An 18,066-nucleotide genomic window follows, 5' to 3' on the forward strand; every position below is an offset into this window, starting at 1 on the left:
GAGGCAAGATTTAACCGCAACTTTTTTGAGGGGTGGGGCTGTGCAGGGCAGCTTTGGATATATGAGTTGCCTAACCAGGGATAAAACCGGCCCCAGTAGTCAGAGTACCAGGGAATTTCCAACTGCTGCTTATTTTTAAATTGCAATTTGAAGAACAAACACTAGCTTCTTACTCTGAAAAATGGCAATTAAAGGAAAAAGAGACATTCATCCCACCTTTCCAAGACAACCTCTATTTCAAAGTAACTAAATAGCTTTAGTTCATGAGGGTGGTTATTTTTAGAGCTCCAGTTAGTAAATATGGGAAATGATAGAAAGTGTAGCATATTATTTGGTATTTGTTTTTAAAAACATCTTCAAAAAAAAGAAGATAGGGATCATGAAACGAAGGCTGGTAAAATCTTGATTTTTCACTGAACGGGAGTCCATTATGTTATTCTCATTACTTGTGTACAGGTTTAAATTTTTTCATCATTTTTTTAACCTAGAGAAGCCAGCAATCTCTACCACTGCCTATCCAGTAGAAATAAATTACAATTAATGAAATGAAATTGAAATTATACATGTAAGGTTTTCTAGTAGCCACATTTTAAAAAGTAAAAAGAAACAGGAAAGATTAATATCACATTTAATTTAGTCTAATGTATATATATACATATATTATGTATTTTTCACTTCAACATGTTAATACAAAAATTAAAAATGAGATATTTTGCACCCTTCTTCACACTGCCCTCAAAATCCAGCACATCTCAGTTCCCACTAGTCACATTTCAAGTGCTCAAGAGCCACACATGGCTGGTGGCTACCAAACTGACCAGCAAAGACATACTGTTAGAACTGCACCCTCAGCTTAATTCTTTAATGGCCCTGTGTTCAGCCACTGATCCACTGATTCAGGTGAGTCCTGGCCACTGAGTCCTATTAGAAGGTTAGATGAGCCCAGCATTTGTCTTGAATGAAAATGAATGAAGAAGTATCTAAAAGGACAAAATACTGGGAATTCATCAAGCTTACAGAACCGATTTTATACCTATCTTTGAGTCTGCTTGAGGATAACAATCTTTATATGTATCAAAAGAGAAAGGAAAGTGAATGGGTCAGAAAATACACAGAGGAAAGAAAAAAAAAGAAAAAGAAACAGATAAGACAGAGAAGAAAAAGAAAAGGATGAACCAGAGCATAGGTAGAGAGGCACTATTGTGGACAAAGAGGAAGGGAAAGCTACATAGGCTGACAGAGTTCACAGAAACCAATAAGGCAACAACAGACAATACAGTGGAGGCCAAACACTGATTTTGTTTCACAATCTCTCTACAGAACAAAGTTAAAGACAAGGTTTTCTATGCCAAAGACGATTGGAAACAGTCAAGTCACAGCCACTGGGATGACTGACAAACATGTTTCCACAGAATAAAAGTTGGGGTTTCCAGATGACTTCCAAGCCCTTTTAGGATGCCTCTGATGCCCACCCTTTGCTCCCAGATAGCACATACTCAGGCACACACCTGGCCTTGTGTATTTCCAGCTTCTTCCGCTTGAGCTGCTCATATATCACAGGGATCATCATTGCTGTACGAAGTTCCCGACGGCTTGGTTGGCGAAACTGCCAGGAATAGGCATGCTTCTTGCCATATTTTGTGTTTTTAATTATTATCTGCTTTATCAGTTGTGTGTTGGAAGGAAATGGCAACTCTGGGTGGCAACAGGTAAGTATCTCAGTTAGGCAGCTTCTATTCCCTCCTCTTATCTTCCCATCAATGCTGTTTCGAGTCCTGACCCCTGGGGCTGGCCAGTGGCTGACTTCTGCCCACCCCACACACTGAGAGTGGAAAGTAAGAGGCTGAAAATACCAGTGCTGCTAGCTCATCTGTTCTCAGACATGAGAGAGAAACAGGAGTTGGGAGGAGAGAGATATTACCTTTCTTTTCAAGTTGAGCCTCAAGGTCATTGATGGAATCATGAGCATTAAGGAATCTGAATGGAAACTGCCGACTGTGAATCACCGTCTTCTGCAAAGCAAGAGAAGGGTCATGAGCAGAGGACCAAGAGGGATGGGGAGCATCAGAGGCTTCAGGGGCCAGGAAGATGAGATAACCCCTCTATTAGATCTGTAGGAAGGTGGGAAAAGACAAAATAGATATTAAACAAAGGTAGAAAAGAGTAGATGTCCTGAGAGACTGTGAGGAAAGAAAAGAGAGGAAGTAACAGAAGGTTCCCTGTTTCTCTTATATCAGACTCCCTCCAAAGTGAGTTAAATCACAGAAATGATCTCAGAAAATAAAAAGGGAAGTTCTCAAACAGCAGAGTGGCTATGACCTTCCCTAGCCACTCAGAGAAGCCTGGCTCCCCTCACACGTACAGCATGCTGGAGTCTCTGGAGCACAAGCTCATGGTGACGGGCGCTGATTCCAGCCCGCAGCAGGTTGCGCAGGTTCCGAAGCATGGCCATGAAGGGAAGTTTCCCACTGTCTGCCGAAGGTGAGCCATAGGGTGACAAAAGCAAACAGAGGATGAATAAGAAGGTCAGAGACCAGAGCAAGATGATCAGAGGCCAGGTAGAATATTCACGTTAGAGGAAATGAGGTACTAATACGTGATCTATTGTCCACAAAAAGTTTTAAAGGCCTGGAAAGATAAAAATTGGGTTGCCGGATCTTGGAGCAAAATCTGTACGTTTATGGAATTAGCTATTTCAACAAACAACTTAGGTCATCACTTTGTTGGCTCCAGTCCTAAGACTGGGCTCAACTGGCAAAATACATTCTCTACAATAATGATTTCCAAACTTTTTAGATGGCTAAAAGAGAAATTTTGAAGTGTAATCTTGTAAATTATATACATGGAGTACTATCAACCATGTAACATGGACTAAGTGATTACAGAGGTTCAATCTGTATAGTAAATATTGGAAACACTCTTTAGATAAAGGTAGACATAAACAGGAGGTATGATATTTTCCCTGGGGACCCCCCCAAAACACACTCAGACCACATTACAGCCTTGGCCTATGAGGCCCCAACCCACATCCCAGTCACTAGCCCTACCATCAACAGCTTTCATTAGGAAAGTGGTGGTAACTTTTTAAAGGTTATCTAAGTCTCATTTGAATTATAGCTAGAAAGCTTTCAGCCTTCTGGAAGTCCTGGGGTTCTCCAGTCATAAGTCTTCTTCTGAGTTAGATTGTGTAAAACAATTAAGTTGTATACACAGTATAAATGATATGTGACAAGTCAGGAACTATTGCATCCTTTGTCAACTCATAAGTTTTGCTCAAATGTTGCTATATATGAAAGATATACTAGATCAGTTTGATAAGAAATTAAATTCAATATCATATTCTTTGATACACTAGAAAATAAAATGAATACTCATTCTACAGATGAAGTAGTTCACTGATTTCATTCTAAAAAATTCGTTAATGAGTTACTAATGAGCCTCTGAGGGCCAAAGAGGGATCTGTATATCTAATTATATTTTATCTTATATTTTATACTTTATTTCTTACATTTATCTTCATATCTATATTTATATAATTATAAATTATGTAGTTCCTAAAGTATACAATTTATTGGTACATGTATAAAATTTAAAAAAATACATGTACATATATTCTGGTGTATCCTAAAAGTTATTTTTGCAATATATGATCCAGTGGGCTGGGGACCACTGGATTAGATTATGGGCATTTGTCTCAACCAAGATAAATGGCACAGTTTTAATTTTCAGGGGCAGAGGGAGGAAGTGGAGATGATGCATACTAGAATCACCAACACATATAAGCTGCCATCCAGGTCTCTTTATCCCACTCTACCCAAAGTTGTATCAAATGTTGGGGAAAAGATTGTCAAGCATGTGTGTATGTCTTTTTGTGTTTTAATTCGCATGTGATTCTGATATATACACCGCCAATAACAATCACAAAGTGAGAGGAACGATAAGTGGCTGAGCTATTTGGTCTGCCCTGAGTACAATCTATAAATGACAGCTCACAGAAAAAGAAGAGCCAGCTTGGGTTTCTGAAGCTCCAAAATATGAAGTCCATAAAACTCAAACAGCCAGGACTTTTCTGGTGGTCCTTTCTACTGGTCCAGTGGATAAGAGTCCAGCTTGCAATGCAGGGGACTCAGGTTCAATCCCTGGTCAGGGAACTAAGATCTCACATGCCGTGGAGCTACCAAGCCTGCATACAACTAGAGAGTCGGTGCAACACAATGAAAGATTCTTCAGGTGCGAGGAAGATCCCATATACCGTAACTAATACCTGACACAGTCAAATAAAAAACAAACAAATAAAAACAAACCAAAAAAACCTCTCAAGCAGTCAAAAAGTCTACAATCAGATATTTTTTAGCAGAAAGAAGCTGATTTTAAACTTTCAAAGATGAAGGAGGAAATAAAAGAAAACATAGATTAGAAAGGGCCTTCTATAGTTAAAAATAAAACTAGCAAAAAAACAAATTGAGAGTGACTTGGTCCTCTCCACCTGAATTCTTTTTATTCATGTGGGCAAATGACCTAGAACATCCGTGTCCTAAAAATGGGCTTTGGTGGAGATTTCAGTGTGCCACGTCCCAGTCCAAACTTTGTGTGGATGAGTGACACAGGTATTGACACAGTGATATCAGAGAGAAGGTAATGCTTTTGTCATGTATTGATAAAGGCTTGTATTATATCACCTAATATATCACCTAATCACATCTGAAATTATGACCTACCTATGATGTCAGTGCTATTCAAAGCAGAGGCCACTGGCCACTTTGGTGTGGTCAATGGCAGACCTGTTAAATCCAGTCATTTCCAGTGATGGAAATACCAAGTGAAAATAACTGCATCCTGCCATGGAAACTTCTATTTCAGGGGCTAAAATGTAGAGGCATGAGTGAGGAAGACAGGAAGGGAGTGTGATAGTCAAGGTTACTCTACCGATGAGTTCCTCCCAGACGGTGGCCTTGTTTCCCCGTAAGCTCAGCTCCCGCTCCCAGGTCTCTGGTCGAGCGAGCTTCATTCGCTTCCCGGCTCTGCTAGAATCCCAGGGGCCTGGGAGATGGCTTCGATAAAAGGCCTGTAGGTTGGAGGGGTATCTGGAACAAACAAGGGAAAACATCATTTCAAAGGCATCTGAAAATAACTCGGAAAGGAACAGTGAGTCAGTCAAAGCCAGTAAGTCCCAGTTAAGGCCAGGTCTGCTCAAACTATAAGGAATGGGGCTATGGGTGTTGAAGAGTCAGAAGGTTATCCAGATGGAGTGTGTATTTTCTCACCTGCAGCCCAGCAGGGCCTGGACAAGCTGTGCAGGCTCATGGATGTGCAGTCTCTGTACCAACTTCTTCAGGGTGAACCTTTGCTCACTCTTTTTCTCTGACACTGAACTGTAGGTTGTCTCAAACTGTGGAAATATTCCCACGTCCCACAGGGGTCATTCAATCTAAGACCATGGTCATTTTCTTCAGAAAACAAAAAACAAGACCACCCTATACCTAGATTTGGCAAAGAATAGGACTAAAGAGTAAAACTCTTCAGCAGCACGAGCTTCTGAGTAGGTGTGTGGGGTCGTGTGTTTCATCTACACAAGGCTGGACTATCAACGGTTAACAATGGATGAATGGCTTGTGAAAAGCAAGATAAGGATTGAAAAAACAGGGAATAGCTGGTTCTTAGAGGGAGAGAGAGGGAAAGTAGCTCTTCTTTAAATCACTGATGGGCTTCCCTGATGGTCCAGTGGTTAAGACTCCGTGCTTCCACTGCAGGAGGCATGGGTTCAATCCCTGGTTGGGGAACAATGTCTGAGACTTGGATCATGCAACTGGAGCACAATGTAAGCTGTGAGAAGTTAAAAAATGAAAGAAGCTGGCTTTCAGAATCTTCCATGGTAGAAGAGCTAAGTTTGGGATATATTAATAGGATGAAAAGACCAGTGGACCAACTGAGGATGTGTTTTCCTGTAATACTAATATATTTTCCCAATAATCTTATTTTAATGATGATGATATCATTGTTCAGATTGAAGTATTGTTAGAAATCCTTTAAATATAGTAACTGATTTAGTTAGTCCTCACAAAAAACCCAAAGAAGTAGGTCCTGCTATTATCCGATCCATTTTATATGTGAGGAAAATGAGGCAAAAGAAGGTGAGTCATTTGACCAAGGTTGCACAGCCAGCAGGTAGGGAGTGGGGGTGGGGTGGGATTCAAAACTAGGTGGTCTGGATACAGATTCTATGCTCTTAACCACTAAGTGTGTGTGTGTGTGTGTGTGTGTGTGTTCATGCTAAGTCACTTCAGTCATGTCCAACCGCTTGTGACCCTATGGCGACCGTAGCCCACCAGGCTCCTCTGTCCATGGGATTCTCCAAGCAAAAGTACTGGAGTGGGTTGCCATGCCCTCCTCCAAGAGATCTTCCCAACCCCAGGATTGAACCTGCATCTCTTTTTTTTGTTGTTGTTATTTATTTTATTTGGCTGCACTGGGTCTTAGTTATGGCATGTGGGATCTAGTTCCTTGACCAGGGATTGAACCCGGGCCCCCTGCATTAGGAGTGCAGATTCTTAGCCACTGGACCACCAAGGAAGTCCCGAACCTGCATCTCTTAGGTCTCCTGCGTTGGCAGGTGGTTTTTTTTACTACTAGCGCCACCTGGGAAGCCCTAACCACTAAGACTAGTGCCTAATTTGTTATTAAAGTAAACAAGAAAATAAAAATTTTTTATTTGGCTTATTTTTTTTAATTCCTATGGAAGGTGGAGATTTCATAATGTTTTTAACTCATTTATCCAGCTGGACATGACATCTGTCGGTAAAGAATGATGCCAAGGAGAGCAAAATGGAAAAAAAGGAGCCTTTCCCAGTGTTCTCAAAGCCCCAGAATCACAGCTGAGAATTCCAAGGACACGGGCATGTGCCTACTACACCCACTACTAGTATTTCTAGACCAAATGGAATTCCATTTCTAAATATTAGTTGAGAAAAGATGGTACGTGTACATGTAGAAGCCCAGAAAAAGGCACTCACCATCCTCTGTTCATCTCGAATAGGCCAAGTGAACCTTGGCAAATAGGTCTGTGTCTCAGAAAATGTATGTTCCTTCTGTAAGGACAGAAGAAACCATTCCAAAAAGGGAAGGGATGGTTGTCCCTAGAGAGACCCATTCCAATAGCCCATCTCTATCATAAAGGAAACGGCTGGGAAAGAGGCTGGCCCTGCTCTCTGCTGCCTGAGCTCCACTCAGCTCCTCTGCATTTCTCTGCCTCCCTCTGTTCCTGGTGGTAAAAGCACTTCAGCTGTTTAAAGGAGGTGGGGGCGGGGGGTGGAATCAGTGTGTTCCCTCCCCCAACCCCTGCCAACTTTCTGGGGAAAAGGGGGCCAGGCTATGAATGACCAGGGTTGAGGCAGAGACTGACTGGAGGGCGGGGTGGTCGTCGGGGGCGCCGCTTGGCCCGGTGCTTCCGAGGGTTGTACTTAGCCAGCTGGTACTCATCAAACTGGGAAAATTTGTCCCTCATCGCAGCACGCAGGCAGGCAGGCAGGGGCGCGAGACAGTCCTCCCGTTCTCGACACAGGAGCTGTCAGAGAGATGAAAAACCATCAGGGGTGAGACCACCTCATGGGGTTCAGTGATAGCACAGGATACAAAGTCCCCAGCCTCAGCTGGACAACAACAATTTCTGTGGTCCTGGACCTGTCAGCAGACTTCTCAGAGTCTCCTTCTCTTCACTGTAAACACGAGGTCCAGAGTAACACCAATGTTTCTCAAACTCTGTCCAGCCCTTCTCAATCACGCCCTCCCTGTTGGGCAACCCAGCCTGGTACTGCAAGAAACTGTCCTGTCTGGGCACCAGGCTTGAGACGGCAGGTCAAAGTGTCTGAGAGTTTTCTCCAGGGATGCAGTGAGCAAAGGAAAGGGAACCAAGTGGGAATCCAAGCTCAGGAAACTGAACGCCATACCTGGTAGAACCTGGCCACCTGGATCCAATCGGAAGGCAACTGGACGATGGCACAGAAGTACCGTCGCAGGTAGGGGCGGCAGAGTGGCAGGAAGGCAGCAATGGCCAAGACTTTGTTGGCCACATCCCGGACATTCAGCTGCTGCCTGGCGTACAGAGATGCCTAGGGAACAGGGTAGGTAGCACTGGCCTCTCAGCCACCTCTTCATAGCATCGTGCCATAAACTAACTTCCTTATCTAACCTGCCTGCATAAAACCTTTCCTGAGCCCTCCATATTGCCTATAAAGTCCAAGCTTCTTGGCTTGGCATTCTACATGCTCCATAATCTAGCCCTTATTCACCAGTTTTCTCCTAAGTCTACATACCCCGACTTAAGGGCCTTTAACCCTTTCCCTCTTTGGAGGGCTTCTCTGGTGGTCAAGACGGTAAAGAAACTGCCTGCAATGCAGGAGACCCAGGTTTGATCCCTGGGTCGGGAAGATCCCCTGGAGCAGGGAATGGCAACCTACTCCAGTATTCTTGCCTGGAGAATTCCATGGGCAGAGGAGCCTGGAGGGCTACAGTCCATGGGGTCGCAAAGACTGGACATGACTGAGTGACTAATACTTTCACTTTCACTTCCCCTCTTTGGAAGACCTCTCACTTTTCAAACTGCTGATTTATCCTTCCATTTCCAAAGTCAAATAGGAAATATGTTCCCCCTCTTCTCTGCTTCTGAGACATTTGCTATCTACTACTCCATTTGTATTTACATAATATCTGGGATTGCTTTTACTTCCCTAACAATACCACACATGCCCTAAGAGCCAGATACAAGTTTCATTATCTTTTGGTATAGCCCTCAAGACATTGTGTATTTAGCCTTGTACTTAATAAATAAACAAACCCTAGTATACTCTCTCAATCCTCTCTTCCCCTCCTCCTCAGAGAACCCTAGGGACTGGGCCTCAGGCTCACCCCGAGATCCTACTGTCTTCCTAAGTAACGCTCCTTCTGCCCCTAATACAAAGCTGCCCACCATCCCTCTCATACACAATAACCAAATTCCCTTCCTCCTAGCTTCCCACTCCCATCCCTTCCTTCACGTCACAATACCTTGAGGATAAACTCAGGCTCAAATTGGGCAACTTCGCTGCAGACTTTGAGGAGGAAAGCCTGGGTAGAGTATGCTGCATCATCTGTGTTTACATTTGCCACCAGCGAGGAACACAGAAAGCTCATGAGAACCATCTGGGAATCAAGAAAGAGAGGGAAGAAAGGGAGGAAAGGGGTCAGAAGGACCAACTTAAGCATCCACTCAGGCCAACTTACAAAGTCAAAGACAGAGAGAAAGAACCCAGATTCAGGAAGATGTTTGTCTGGCTAAGAGGTCTGAAAAGAGGATTAGCAAGTGAAACACCAGAGCTCCTGCCCCTTCTTTCCATGGAGGGGATCTGGATCAGCCTTTGGTGACCATTTGTCTCACCTTCCCCATGCCCTCCCCTCCACCACCACCAACCTCTCCCAGCTCCAGAACTTTTACCTTCACTTCCTGAAAGACCTGTTCAGTAGGCTCAGGTTGAGATTCAGAGGCCCCAGGGGAGAGCTTCAGGGCCAGCTCCTCCTCCTCCTCCTCCTCTCCCAAGCTTAGGCTATAAAAAGGCATTTGAACCTCTGCCCATTCCTTCTCTTCTGGCTTTTTCTCTCCTGAAGATGACCGTCGACCCTGGGGATAGTGGCAGTTATTAATCCCAGCACACACCCACAGCCCCTCAAACAGACAGATAGCTGAAAGCAACACCCAGGGCTAGGAAGAGTCCACATCTATCTTCTAGCACCTAAACTCTCTCCCTTCACGCCCCAGCGTGGATCTGTCCTGTCTGATGGAGTGAGACACACTGGCACACACACACACACCCCCTTTCCCAAATCAACATTCTGAGTGTTTGCTCAGATGATTCATGATCTGCTTTCATCTTCTTATTGATGTCATAGCCTAGAAGCCTGGGGCCCCTCACAACACATCTTCTAATTGCTATTAAGGTATTATGGAGTTAGAAGAAAAAAAACACCAAGTCCCAGATTAATCCCCCAGCAACCGTGCCCTTACTCTCTGAGCCTCAGTTTCCTCATCCTCTGCCACCTACCTGATGGGGCTGTTAGAAGATTAAATGGGATGTATATATGAATCTTTGCAAATTGCAAAGTCCTAAATAAATATAAGGTAGCAGTAGCTGTAATCCTGACAATGACCCTATGAGGTGGACTTTCACTGACTTCATCTCAAAGGTGAAGAAATGAAAGCTTCAAAGGGCTAAGAGTCTTGCCCAAAGCTGAGTGGCTTGTAATAACAGGCAGAGATGGGGGAAGGCTCAGATTCACCTTTCCCTCAGTCCAAATCTCAAGTCTCCATAGAAGGAATGTGTGTCTGTCTATCGATCCTGACCTGCATACCAAACGTGCTTATATAGATGTATAAGTGGACGTGTGTTTGCACATGCACACACAGTGAAGTGGCCCAGGGTACTATAGCTATATCTCATGCCTTGTAAGATCTCAAAAGCCCCTGACTGACTCTGCTACTGCAATATCATGCCAGCTCTCCTCCCAAGCAGAGGCTTTCCAAGAACAAAATCTATTTTTGCTCTATTGTCCAGTATCTCTGAACTATATATGCAGTAAGAGTAATGATGCTGATGAAGACGGCCTTTGGGTAAAAGGCACCTCAGGAAGAGAGTCTGAGGAGAGAGGGTTCACAGACGCAGAACAGAGAGACACTGTGGCGCTGAAAGCTAATGACTAGAGCATCTAACACAGACGGCTGCAGTGAAGACGACTGCCTGGAGCGATTACCAGAACTGCTTCCTGAACTCTCTCTGGGGCAGAGACGGTTTTCGAGACCCTGGGGCAGGTCAGAAGGCCGAGTCCCTCAGAGAGGCACTGAGCCCCTGAGGCTTGAGGCTCAGACAGCAGGTGGTTGCTGCTCTTCAGGTTGCACAGATCAGCTTGTGCCAGGTGAGATATCTGGAGATTCGGGAGCAAGGGGCTGATGGACACAGGGCTCTTTAAAACGGTGAGTGTGGCCAGGCACCGGTTCTCCAAGGAGAGGATGTCTGAGTGGGCAGACACATGCCCAGGTGGTTTCTCCAAGGTCTTCAGGTCAGGAAGGGTGGCCAGGCACCGGTTCTCCAAGGAGAGGATGTCTGAGTGGGCAGACACATGCCCAGGTGGTTTCTCCAAGGTCTTCAGGTCAGGAAGTGTGGCCAGGCACCGGTTCTCCAAAGAGAGGATGTCTGAGTGAGTAGACACATGCCCAGGTGGTTTCTCCAAGGTCTTCAGGTCAGGAAGTGTGGCCAGGCACCGGTTCTCCAAAGAGAGGATGTCTGAGTGAGTAGACACATGCCCAAGTGGTTTCTCCAACATCTTCAGGTCAGGAAGTGTGGCCAGGCACCGGTTCTTTGAGGAAAGGATGTCCATGTGGGTAGACACACACCCATGGAATTTCTCCATGACTGGGGCCCAACCTGTATATACCTAGAAGGAGAGAAAGACAGATGATGAGCAGCTGGCTGTAGTGGGAATGCATGTGTACTGGGACTAAATCTTTCCCATAGCTGGTAATGCCAGTGACCTGAAGGCAGAGAATGACCAATATTTGTTTTTCTAGGACTTGGTTCATTCCAAGGATGTGTTCAGGGAGTATTCAATCCAGAGTATACAGGGAGTATTCTAAGGAGGAGGAGTAGGGAAAAGATAAGGCAGAAGTTTAAGAGTAAGGAAGGCTTAAAAAAGAAAAGAAAAAGCAAGGGCTTGAGAGGAAAGGAACATGTCTTCACATGAAGGGGTAAGGAAAACTCTAGAGCTATCGGTATGAACCCAGCTTAGCACAGGAGCCAAACTGGTCATCTGGACTGGATTCTTGGTGAAAGAAAAACAAACATCTTTATCAGGTATCAATACTCACCACCTCTATTGCTTTTTTTTCCCAAAACTCCAGATGTGTTTTTAATGAGCAGCCATGTTTAAAAACCAGACTATATGATGATCTTTTACATTCATCTAGTTTTGCTTTTTCTATTTCATATTCAGTGCTCCCATTTCATCTAGTTTATGTTTTCCAATTTCTCTGTCTCTTCATTTTTTTTTTAATGTTCTTGCTCAAGTTTTTATCAAGCATAGTAGAAAAGCCTTTGTATACATATATATATATATATATAGTATGTATAATATATATTTAAGAGAACATGAATTTTTTACCTATATATTTTGGTATATATATACCAAAAAAATTATAACATTTTGATTCTACTTGTTTGACTCAGTATGAATACAGTGCTAGGATTCTAATTTAAAAAAAAAATAGATACAAACAAGCAAAGGTTTACTGTATAGCACAGGGAACTATAGTTAATATCTTGTAATAACCTATAATGGAAAATAATCTGAAAAACAATATATGTATATATGTATAACTAATCACCTTGCTGAGCACCTGAAACATTGTAAGTCAACTATACTTCAATAAAATATATAAAGAAAAAATAAAGCAATTTTAAGCAGAAAAAAAAAGAAAATACCACATCAACTTTTTGCCTCTTACTCACTCTTTAACCAACTAAATAGAATTCTATCCCCACTAGTTCTCCAAGGCTATCCTCTTAGGTAACTAATGAAATTCTGGTTACCACAAGAATAGACATACCTTGGCCCTTACTTACCTTACCTCTCAAGCAGACTATGACACTGTGGTCACTCTCTCACTGAAACTCTCCCTTCGGCTTCCATGGTGCCATCCTGGTTTTCCTCTTAAAACCCTGACCGCACCTCTTGGGGGTTCTTCCTCTGCAATTCCTTCAATATTCATATTCCTTAGAATTCTTTTCTAACCCTTCTATATACTACTTTCTCAAGATGGTCTCACCTACTCTGTTGCTCCAAATAACACTGCTACATTGGCAACTCACATATTTATTCCATGACCCAGGTCTCATCTGAGTTTCATACTCATTTATCCATTCCGTTGTTGGACATCACCACTTGGATGACCCAAAGGTATCCAATACTCCATAGATCCCAAAGGCATCATTTTTCTACCTCTTCCCCAAATCCACTTCCCCTCATTGCCCCCTCTGCTTGCAGGGGTTTGAATAAAATAGGCTTGAGTTTGAATCCTGACGAGACCTTGGACTGGTTCCTTAAACTCTGTGCCACAGTTTCCTCATTGACAAAACTGAAATAAATGCCTACCTCATATAGTTGTACAGGAATAAGTAAAAAAAAATAAATGAAGCACTTAAGAGTAGTGCCTGGAGCTTAAATGCAAGTTATTGTTATTTATTATTATTATCATCCAATAAACTACCAAATTCTATTGATTCTACTCCTTCAATATCTCCCAAATCTAATTCTCTGTTCTGCCTGTCACCATCTTTGCTGAAATGCTCCAATCCACACGGCACACAGTGCTGGGAACCAACACACGAGATCCCACCCATGACAAGGCCATGAGGGAGAAAACCTGACAGACAAGGCGGATCAGGTTTTCAGGGGTTTCAAAAAGGCCAGCTCACGAGATCCCACCCATGACAAGGTCATGAGGAGAAAACCTGACAGACAAGGCGGATCAGGTTTTCAGGGATTCCGAAAAGCTGCCCCTGGCGCTCACCTTAAAGATAACATCTGTCTTTCTGATGCTTGCTTCAATAGACTACTCCCTAATTTCTCTGACACAGGCAGAAGGCCTTCCCCGATCTCTTTCCAAATAAAAATCAATTTAGAACTTTAATCAATAAGTTTCCCAGATGGTGGTATTTTATGAGATCATCCAGGGTGAAAGGAATGTTTTAATTTAAACTCCTTTGCTGGTATTTTAGTTTGTTTGGCAAATGCGTTTATGCCCTTGGTACTAATATGCATGATTGCTTATAATACCCTAATCATAAAATAACATAAAGAACCTGATCATATAAAGGCCCTAATAGACATAGAGCCCTTCGGGGGGGTGAGGAAGCCCTATTAGAAAACACAAGAAAAATTATTCTAAAAGCAGCCATTGGGTTAACATTTGCTTGCTGTGTTTTTGCTCTTAATGTGCTAAGGTTGTTATAGAAACCATTGTTAATATAGTTATAGATCTAGAAAAATAAGAGCTTAGTCCTAGTGTGGTAACAATGCGATGGTTGTTAATTGTCAGCCAGGAGTGCTAGGCAGAGGCTGCCTCACTGAAGCCACAGAGTCTGTATAGGGTAAAATTCAACTGACAACTTCTGCAGAAGGATTTATTTTTGTGTTAACAAGGTTATACTTCTACTCTGTACTGTTGCCCTATGAGACTGCTACCGTTCAGTTAAGGTCACCATAGAAACAGAAAATAGGTTTACATTCACCTGACTTGCATAAAATGTTAATAGGCCCCAAGGCCAGAAGATAATGTACAAGACCCTCATAAACAAAGAAGTATGCAGAAAACACCCTGGTTTCGTGAAGAACAAGCTGATGTAATGTTAAACTATCTTCCCCTTAGAAATGTACTAACTTAGGGTATAAAAGCTACGGTAAAAAATAAAGCATTGCCAGACCCTGCCAGACTCAGCTGCGCCCCCCGTCTGGTCATTCTCTCTCTCTCTCTCTCTCTCTCTCTCTCTCTTTCTCTTTCTCTCTCTCTCCCTCGCAGACTTGGCCCTATCAAGGCTGGTCTCACGTGTCTTCTCTCGCCGACGCCGTTCATCCTGAGGGTACCCCCTGGATCCTGCCGAGGCTGGACCCCGGCAAGTGGCGCCACGAACAGGGAACCCAAGGGTAAGTCTCTCATTGTGCAGTTTTCGGGACAGCTAGGACCCCACTAGGGCGTTGCGGGCCCCCCTGCATAAGACAGGTAGGGTAAGGAAAGTGGGTAGGCTTCAGGTTTTAGAACCCCACTCGGGTGCTACAGGCCCCCCTACATAAGAAAGGTAGGGTAAGAAAGGTGGGCACGTTTCAGGTTCTTTCTTTCTTAAAATGAAGCCTCTTCCTTTTTTTTCCTCTTTTTTTCTTCTTCTAATTAGTAACAAAAATGGGTAACAGTGGGTCAAAAGAAAGACAGCTTTTTATTGGAATCATAATGCAACTCCTTAACCACAGAGGAATTAAAGTTAAAAAGACCAGTGTTCAGTCCTTTTCTACGTTTGTCCAAGAGCAATGTCCTTGTTTTCCAGAAGAGGGCAGTTCTCCTGAGTTCCCTTACCCTCCTGCCCTCCACCCGGGTGCCCTTTCCAATGAGATCTCTTGATTTGTCAGCACATGTGTCTCCTCGGACAGTTCATTTATAAAAGCCCAGTTACAGGCCCTGGAAGGGGTCCCCCTTCCTGCAACTGGTGGGGACTCTTCTTCGCTGAGACTGACATCCTGACCACTCGGGGTACTCAGAGGTCAGCTTGCCTGCCAATGGACCAGACCCAGCGGCCGCAACTGGGACCCTTTTGTCCCTGGTCTCCTCCTGATGCAGACAACTGGCCAGAGTGCCCCGACTAGTGAGGAACAAGAGACTTTATTGACCTCTCTCCCCTTCCCTCTCTCTGTCCTCTCCTTAGCCCTTCCTATCCTTCCCGTTTTCCTAATCCCCCAGTCCTGGACACAGGAATCTGGTCGAAGGGGCTCAGCTTGAGCTGAGGATTGGAGACTGATCACCTCCTCTTGGCAGAGAACTCGAATTCCGGTAGGGCCGAGTTCCAGTCCTCCCTTCTCTGGAAGCCCAGGGAACAGTCCCGTAACGCCTGGGTGTCTGCAGGTGGCAGGAGACGTCTGTAAAGCCACCCCTTTTGCCCCTCTTTCCCGCCTCCTCCTCCTTCTTCTTTTCCTTTCCTCCTCTTAAAATCTTTGAAGACATCTGAAGTTCTGTGTCTCTATAGAAGGTTTTCTGAGAGACTGTATTCTTGTATTTAAGGGAGTGTCTGATGAGGACTGCCAGGTTTATATGTGTGTGTTTTAACTCTGTGTTCTGTGTTGTGATTTTTGATGGCCAATTTGCTTTTTGTTAGAACTTGATTTTCTTTCCCTGTGCCTTGAGACCAGGGCTCTCAGGAACACTTATCTAGACCATCTCTAAATCCTGAGACTGAGGGAAAAAGGGAAAAAGCCTTTAAAATTTTTTATTTATTTCAACTTTTTTATAAACTAGTAAATTTTATATTGTAATATCTAATTCATGACCAAACTTAGAAAATGAAGCTAGATCTTGCACTGTGTCTGTCTAAATATGTCTTGGTATGTCTTTGTCTCTGGGTAATATTTTTTAGGTTAATTTGTAAATGAGCTCTATTTAATTGGCTTAAAAAAAAAGGTAAGCGCTTACAAATCAAATAATTATAAATTAAACAATAAATTCCAGGTTCAGGTAAACTGGAAAATATTCAGTATTAAATACCTGATATTAATGTTTGTTTGTTGACCTATCTAATATAGACATGTCTTAGAGTAATTAACATCAAGTAAAATATTTTCATTATGCCTAGGTTTATTATAAGTTAAATCTTGTTATATTGTAATATCTGTTACAAGTCTGTCAGCAAGGAAAGTACCTCAAGTAAAGAAACTGCAAAAAAAATGTAAATGAGATAGGAGTTTTTAGATAAACTATTAAAAAATCATCATACTTTAGAAATGTCTCTTTAAAACAGTCCCTTTAGATTTTGGTAACCTGAATTTCTAGGGTTGTGCTAAATTAAGTGACTGATTTATTGAATAGCTAGATCATTTAAAAAAATAATAATAAGATTCTGAAACATTCATTACTGAACACTAATTTCCTCTTTCAGAGAAACTAAAGATTTTAGACTATTAATAAATAATATTTGATGCTATCCTGAGATGTTCGCTAGAATTTTTTTTTAGAAATTATCACTGGTATTTATGTTCACCAATCTATAGAATGCTAATATAAAAGTAAATTCTTGGTTGCTTAAAGAAAGTAGGATGTGTATGTTCAGTAAAGAAGGTATGAAAAATGAAGTTACATTTTATAAAAAAAAAAAAAAGGGGGAAGTAAGTCTGACTTACAGGTGGCTGTTTCAGAATGGGAGAACGAAGTAATGGGTACAGAAAGTGTTAAGAAGGTTTGATGGAAAGTGCACTCCAAGGGAAGAGTTTTGTGCATAAATACAAGTTTTCTTGAGACGTTGAACTGCCTTTGATAATGGATTTTAAGTTTCTTTACCTCTGAAGTGATCTGTTCTATGTTTACCTTTGAAATCTTCTTTTTTACTTTGGCTAAGTAAATATATTATTTCACAGTGATCTATATGATTCTACCTGACAGAGTACTATAAACCCTTTTGATATTTATTGACAAAACTGCCTAAATGGCTTGACTTCTAGCTGACTTTGGGATGCTTCAGAGGGCCCCTGAGACATCCCAAAGAGCTATTAAACTACCTGAGTTCATTTGACTTGTTAAATTGCATGGGAATTATTGTTGGAGGAGTGATAAATCTTCTCAGGTTATATTGCATGGTTGATGTTACTTATATAGATATCCTAGAAATTATGTGAAATTCATGAAAATCTGATATGTCCTGGTAAAATGTTGTCAGTTATAATTTTAGTTATCACATTAAAGTGTTACAAATCACAGCAATGACCAGGCTACTTTGTCAATTACAATTTAATTAGATTTTAAACATGCCTTGTATGGTTTCACTCTTATGCTTTTAAAAAAAATACTGCTAGTTCTTTAAGATTTATAAAAAGACTTTTCTAAGATTAACTGAAAGATTTTGTTTGTTTGCTATCTGGTAAATTGGTAACAGACTGGAATTTAGTCTACTCTCTATGTTAAGAGAACAAAGTTTTCTTAGAATGAATCTTTCAATAACAGATTATGAATTTCTTTGCCTTTAAGTGATTTATATTTGTTTTTAAAATCTTTTGTTACTTTAGTAAAGTAAATAAGTGTTATTTAAGATTACGGTACATATAAAAGCTCATTCTGTTTCTACCAAAAATAACCCCTCACTGTTAGACTTGAGCTATCCTAATGTCTTAAAACTGACAACACCCCTGCTTACACTTCTAAATCTTTTCAAGACTTTTGTACAAGGTTTCATATAAAATATAGCATAGGTATCCCTTATAACCCACAGGGACAAGCCATCGTAGAAAGAGCACATC

General features: G+C 42.2%; 1 protein-coding gene and 1 non-coding gene across 5 annotated transcripts in view; both read right to left on the reverse strand.

Moving 5' to 3' along the window:
• The window catches only part of TEP1 (telomerase associated protein 1), a 44,547-nt gene that overhangs the window by 21,923 nt on the left and 4,558 nt on the right, over positions 1-18,066 (reverse strand). For all 4 annotated transcript variants that reach the window (XR_006343885.1, XR_006343886.1, XR_006343887.1 and 1 more), the window contains exons 2-12: positions 10,777-11,457; positions 9,467-9,649; positions 9,040-9,174; positions 7,944-8,105; positions 7,400-7,561; positions 7,011-7,085; positions 5,265-5,389; positions 4,927-5,084; positions 2,363-2,472; positions 1,922-2,012; positions 1,509-1,695 (exon numbers count right to left, since the gene is read on the reverse strand). Coding sequence is in view for 1 of the 4 variants with exons in the window: in XM_043919382.1 (XP_043775317.1) it covers positions 1,509-1,695; positions 1,922-2,012; positions 2,363-2,472; positions 4,927-5,084; positions 5,265-5,389; positions 7,011-7,085; positions 7,400-7,561; positions 7,944-8,105; positions 9,040-9,174; positions 9,467-9,649; positions 10,777-11,433 (2,045 nt within the window). In the remaining 3 variants the exon portion in view is untranslated. The remainder of the gene's footprint in view (positions 1-1,508; positions 1,696-1,921; positions 2,013-2,362; positions 2,473-4,926; positions 5,085-5,264; positions 5,390-7,010; positions 7,086-7,399; positions 7,562-7,943; positions 8,106-9,039; positions 9,175-9,466; positions 9,650-10,776; positions 11,458-18,066) is intronic.
• Positions 6,498-6,570, reverse strand: TRNAR-CCU. Its single transcript has one exon. It is a non-coding gene; the product is annotated as a tRNA-Arg (tRNA).

Source organism: Cervus elaphus, chromosome 12, assembly GCF_910594005.1.
Source record: "Cervus elaphus chromosome 12, mCerEla1.1, whole genome shotgun sequence".
Taxonomy (NCBI): Eukaryota; Metazoa; Chordata; class Mammalia; order Artiodactyla; family Cervidae; genus Cervus; species Cervus elaphus.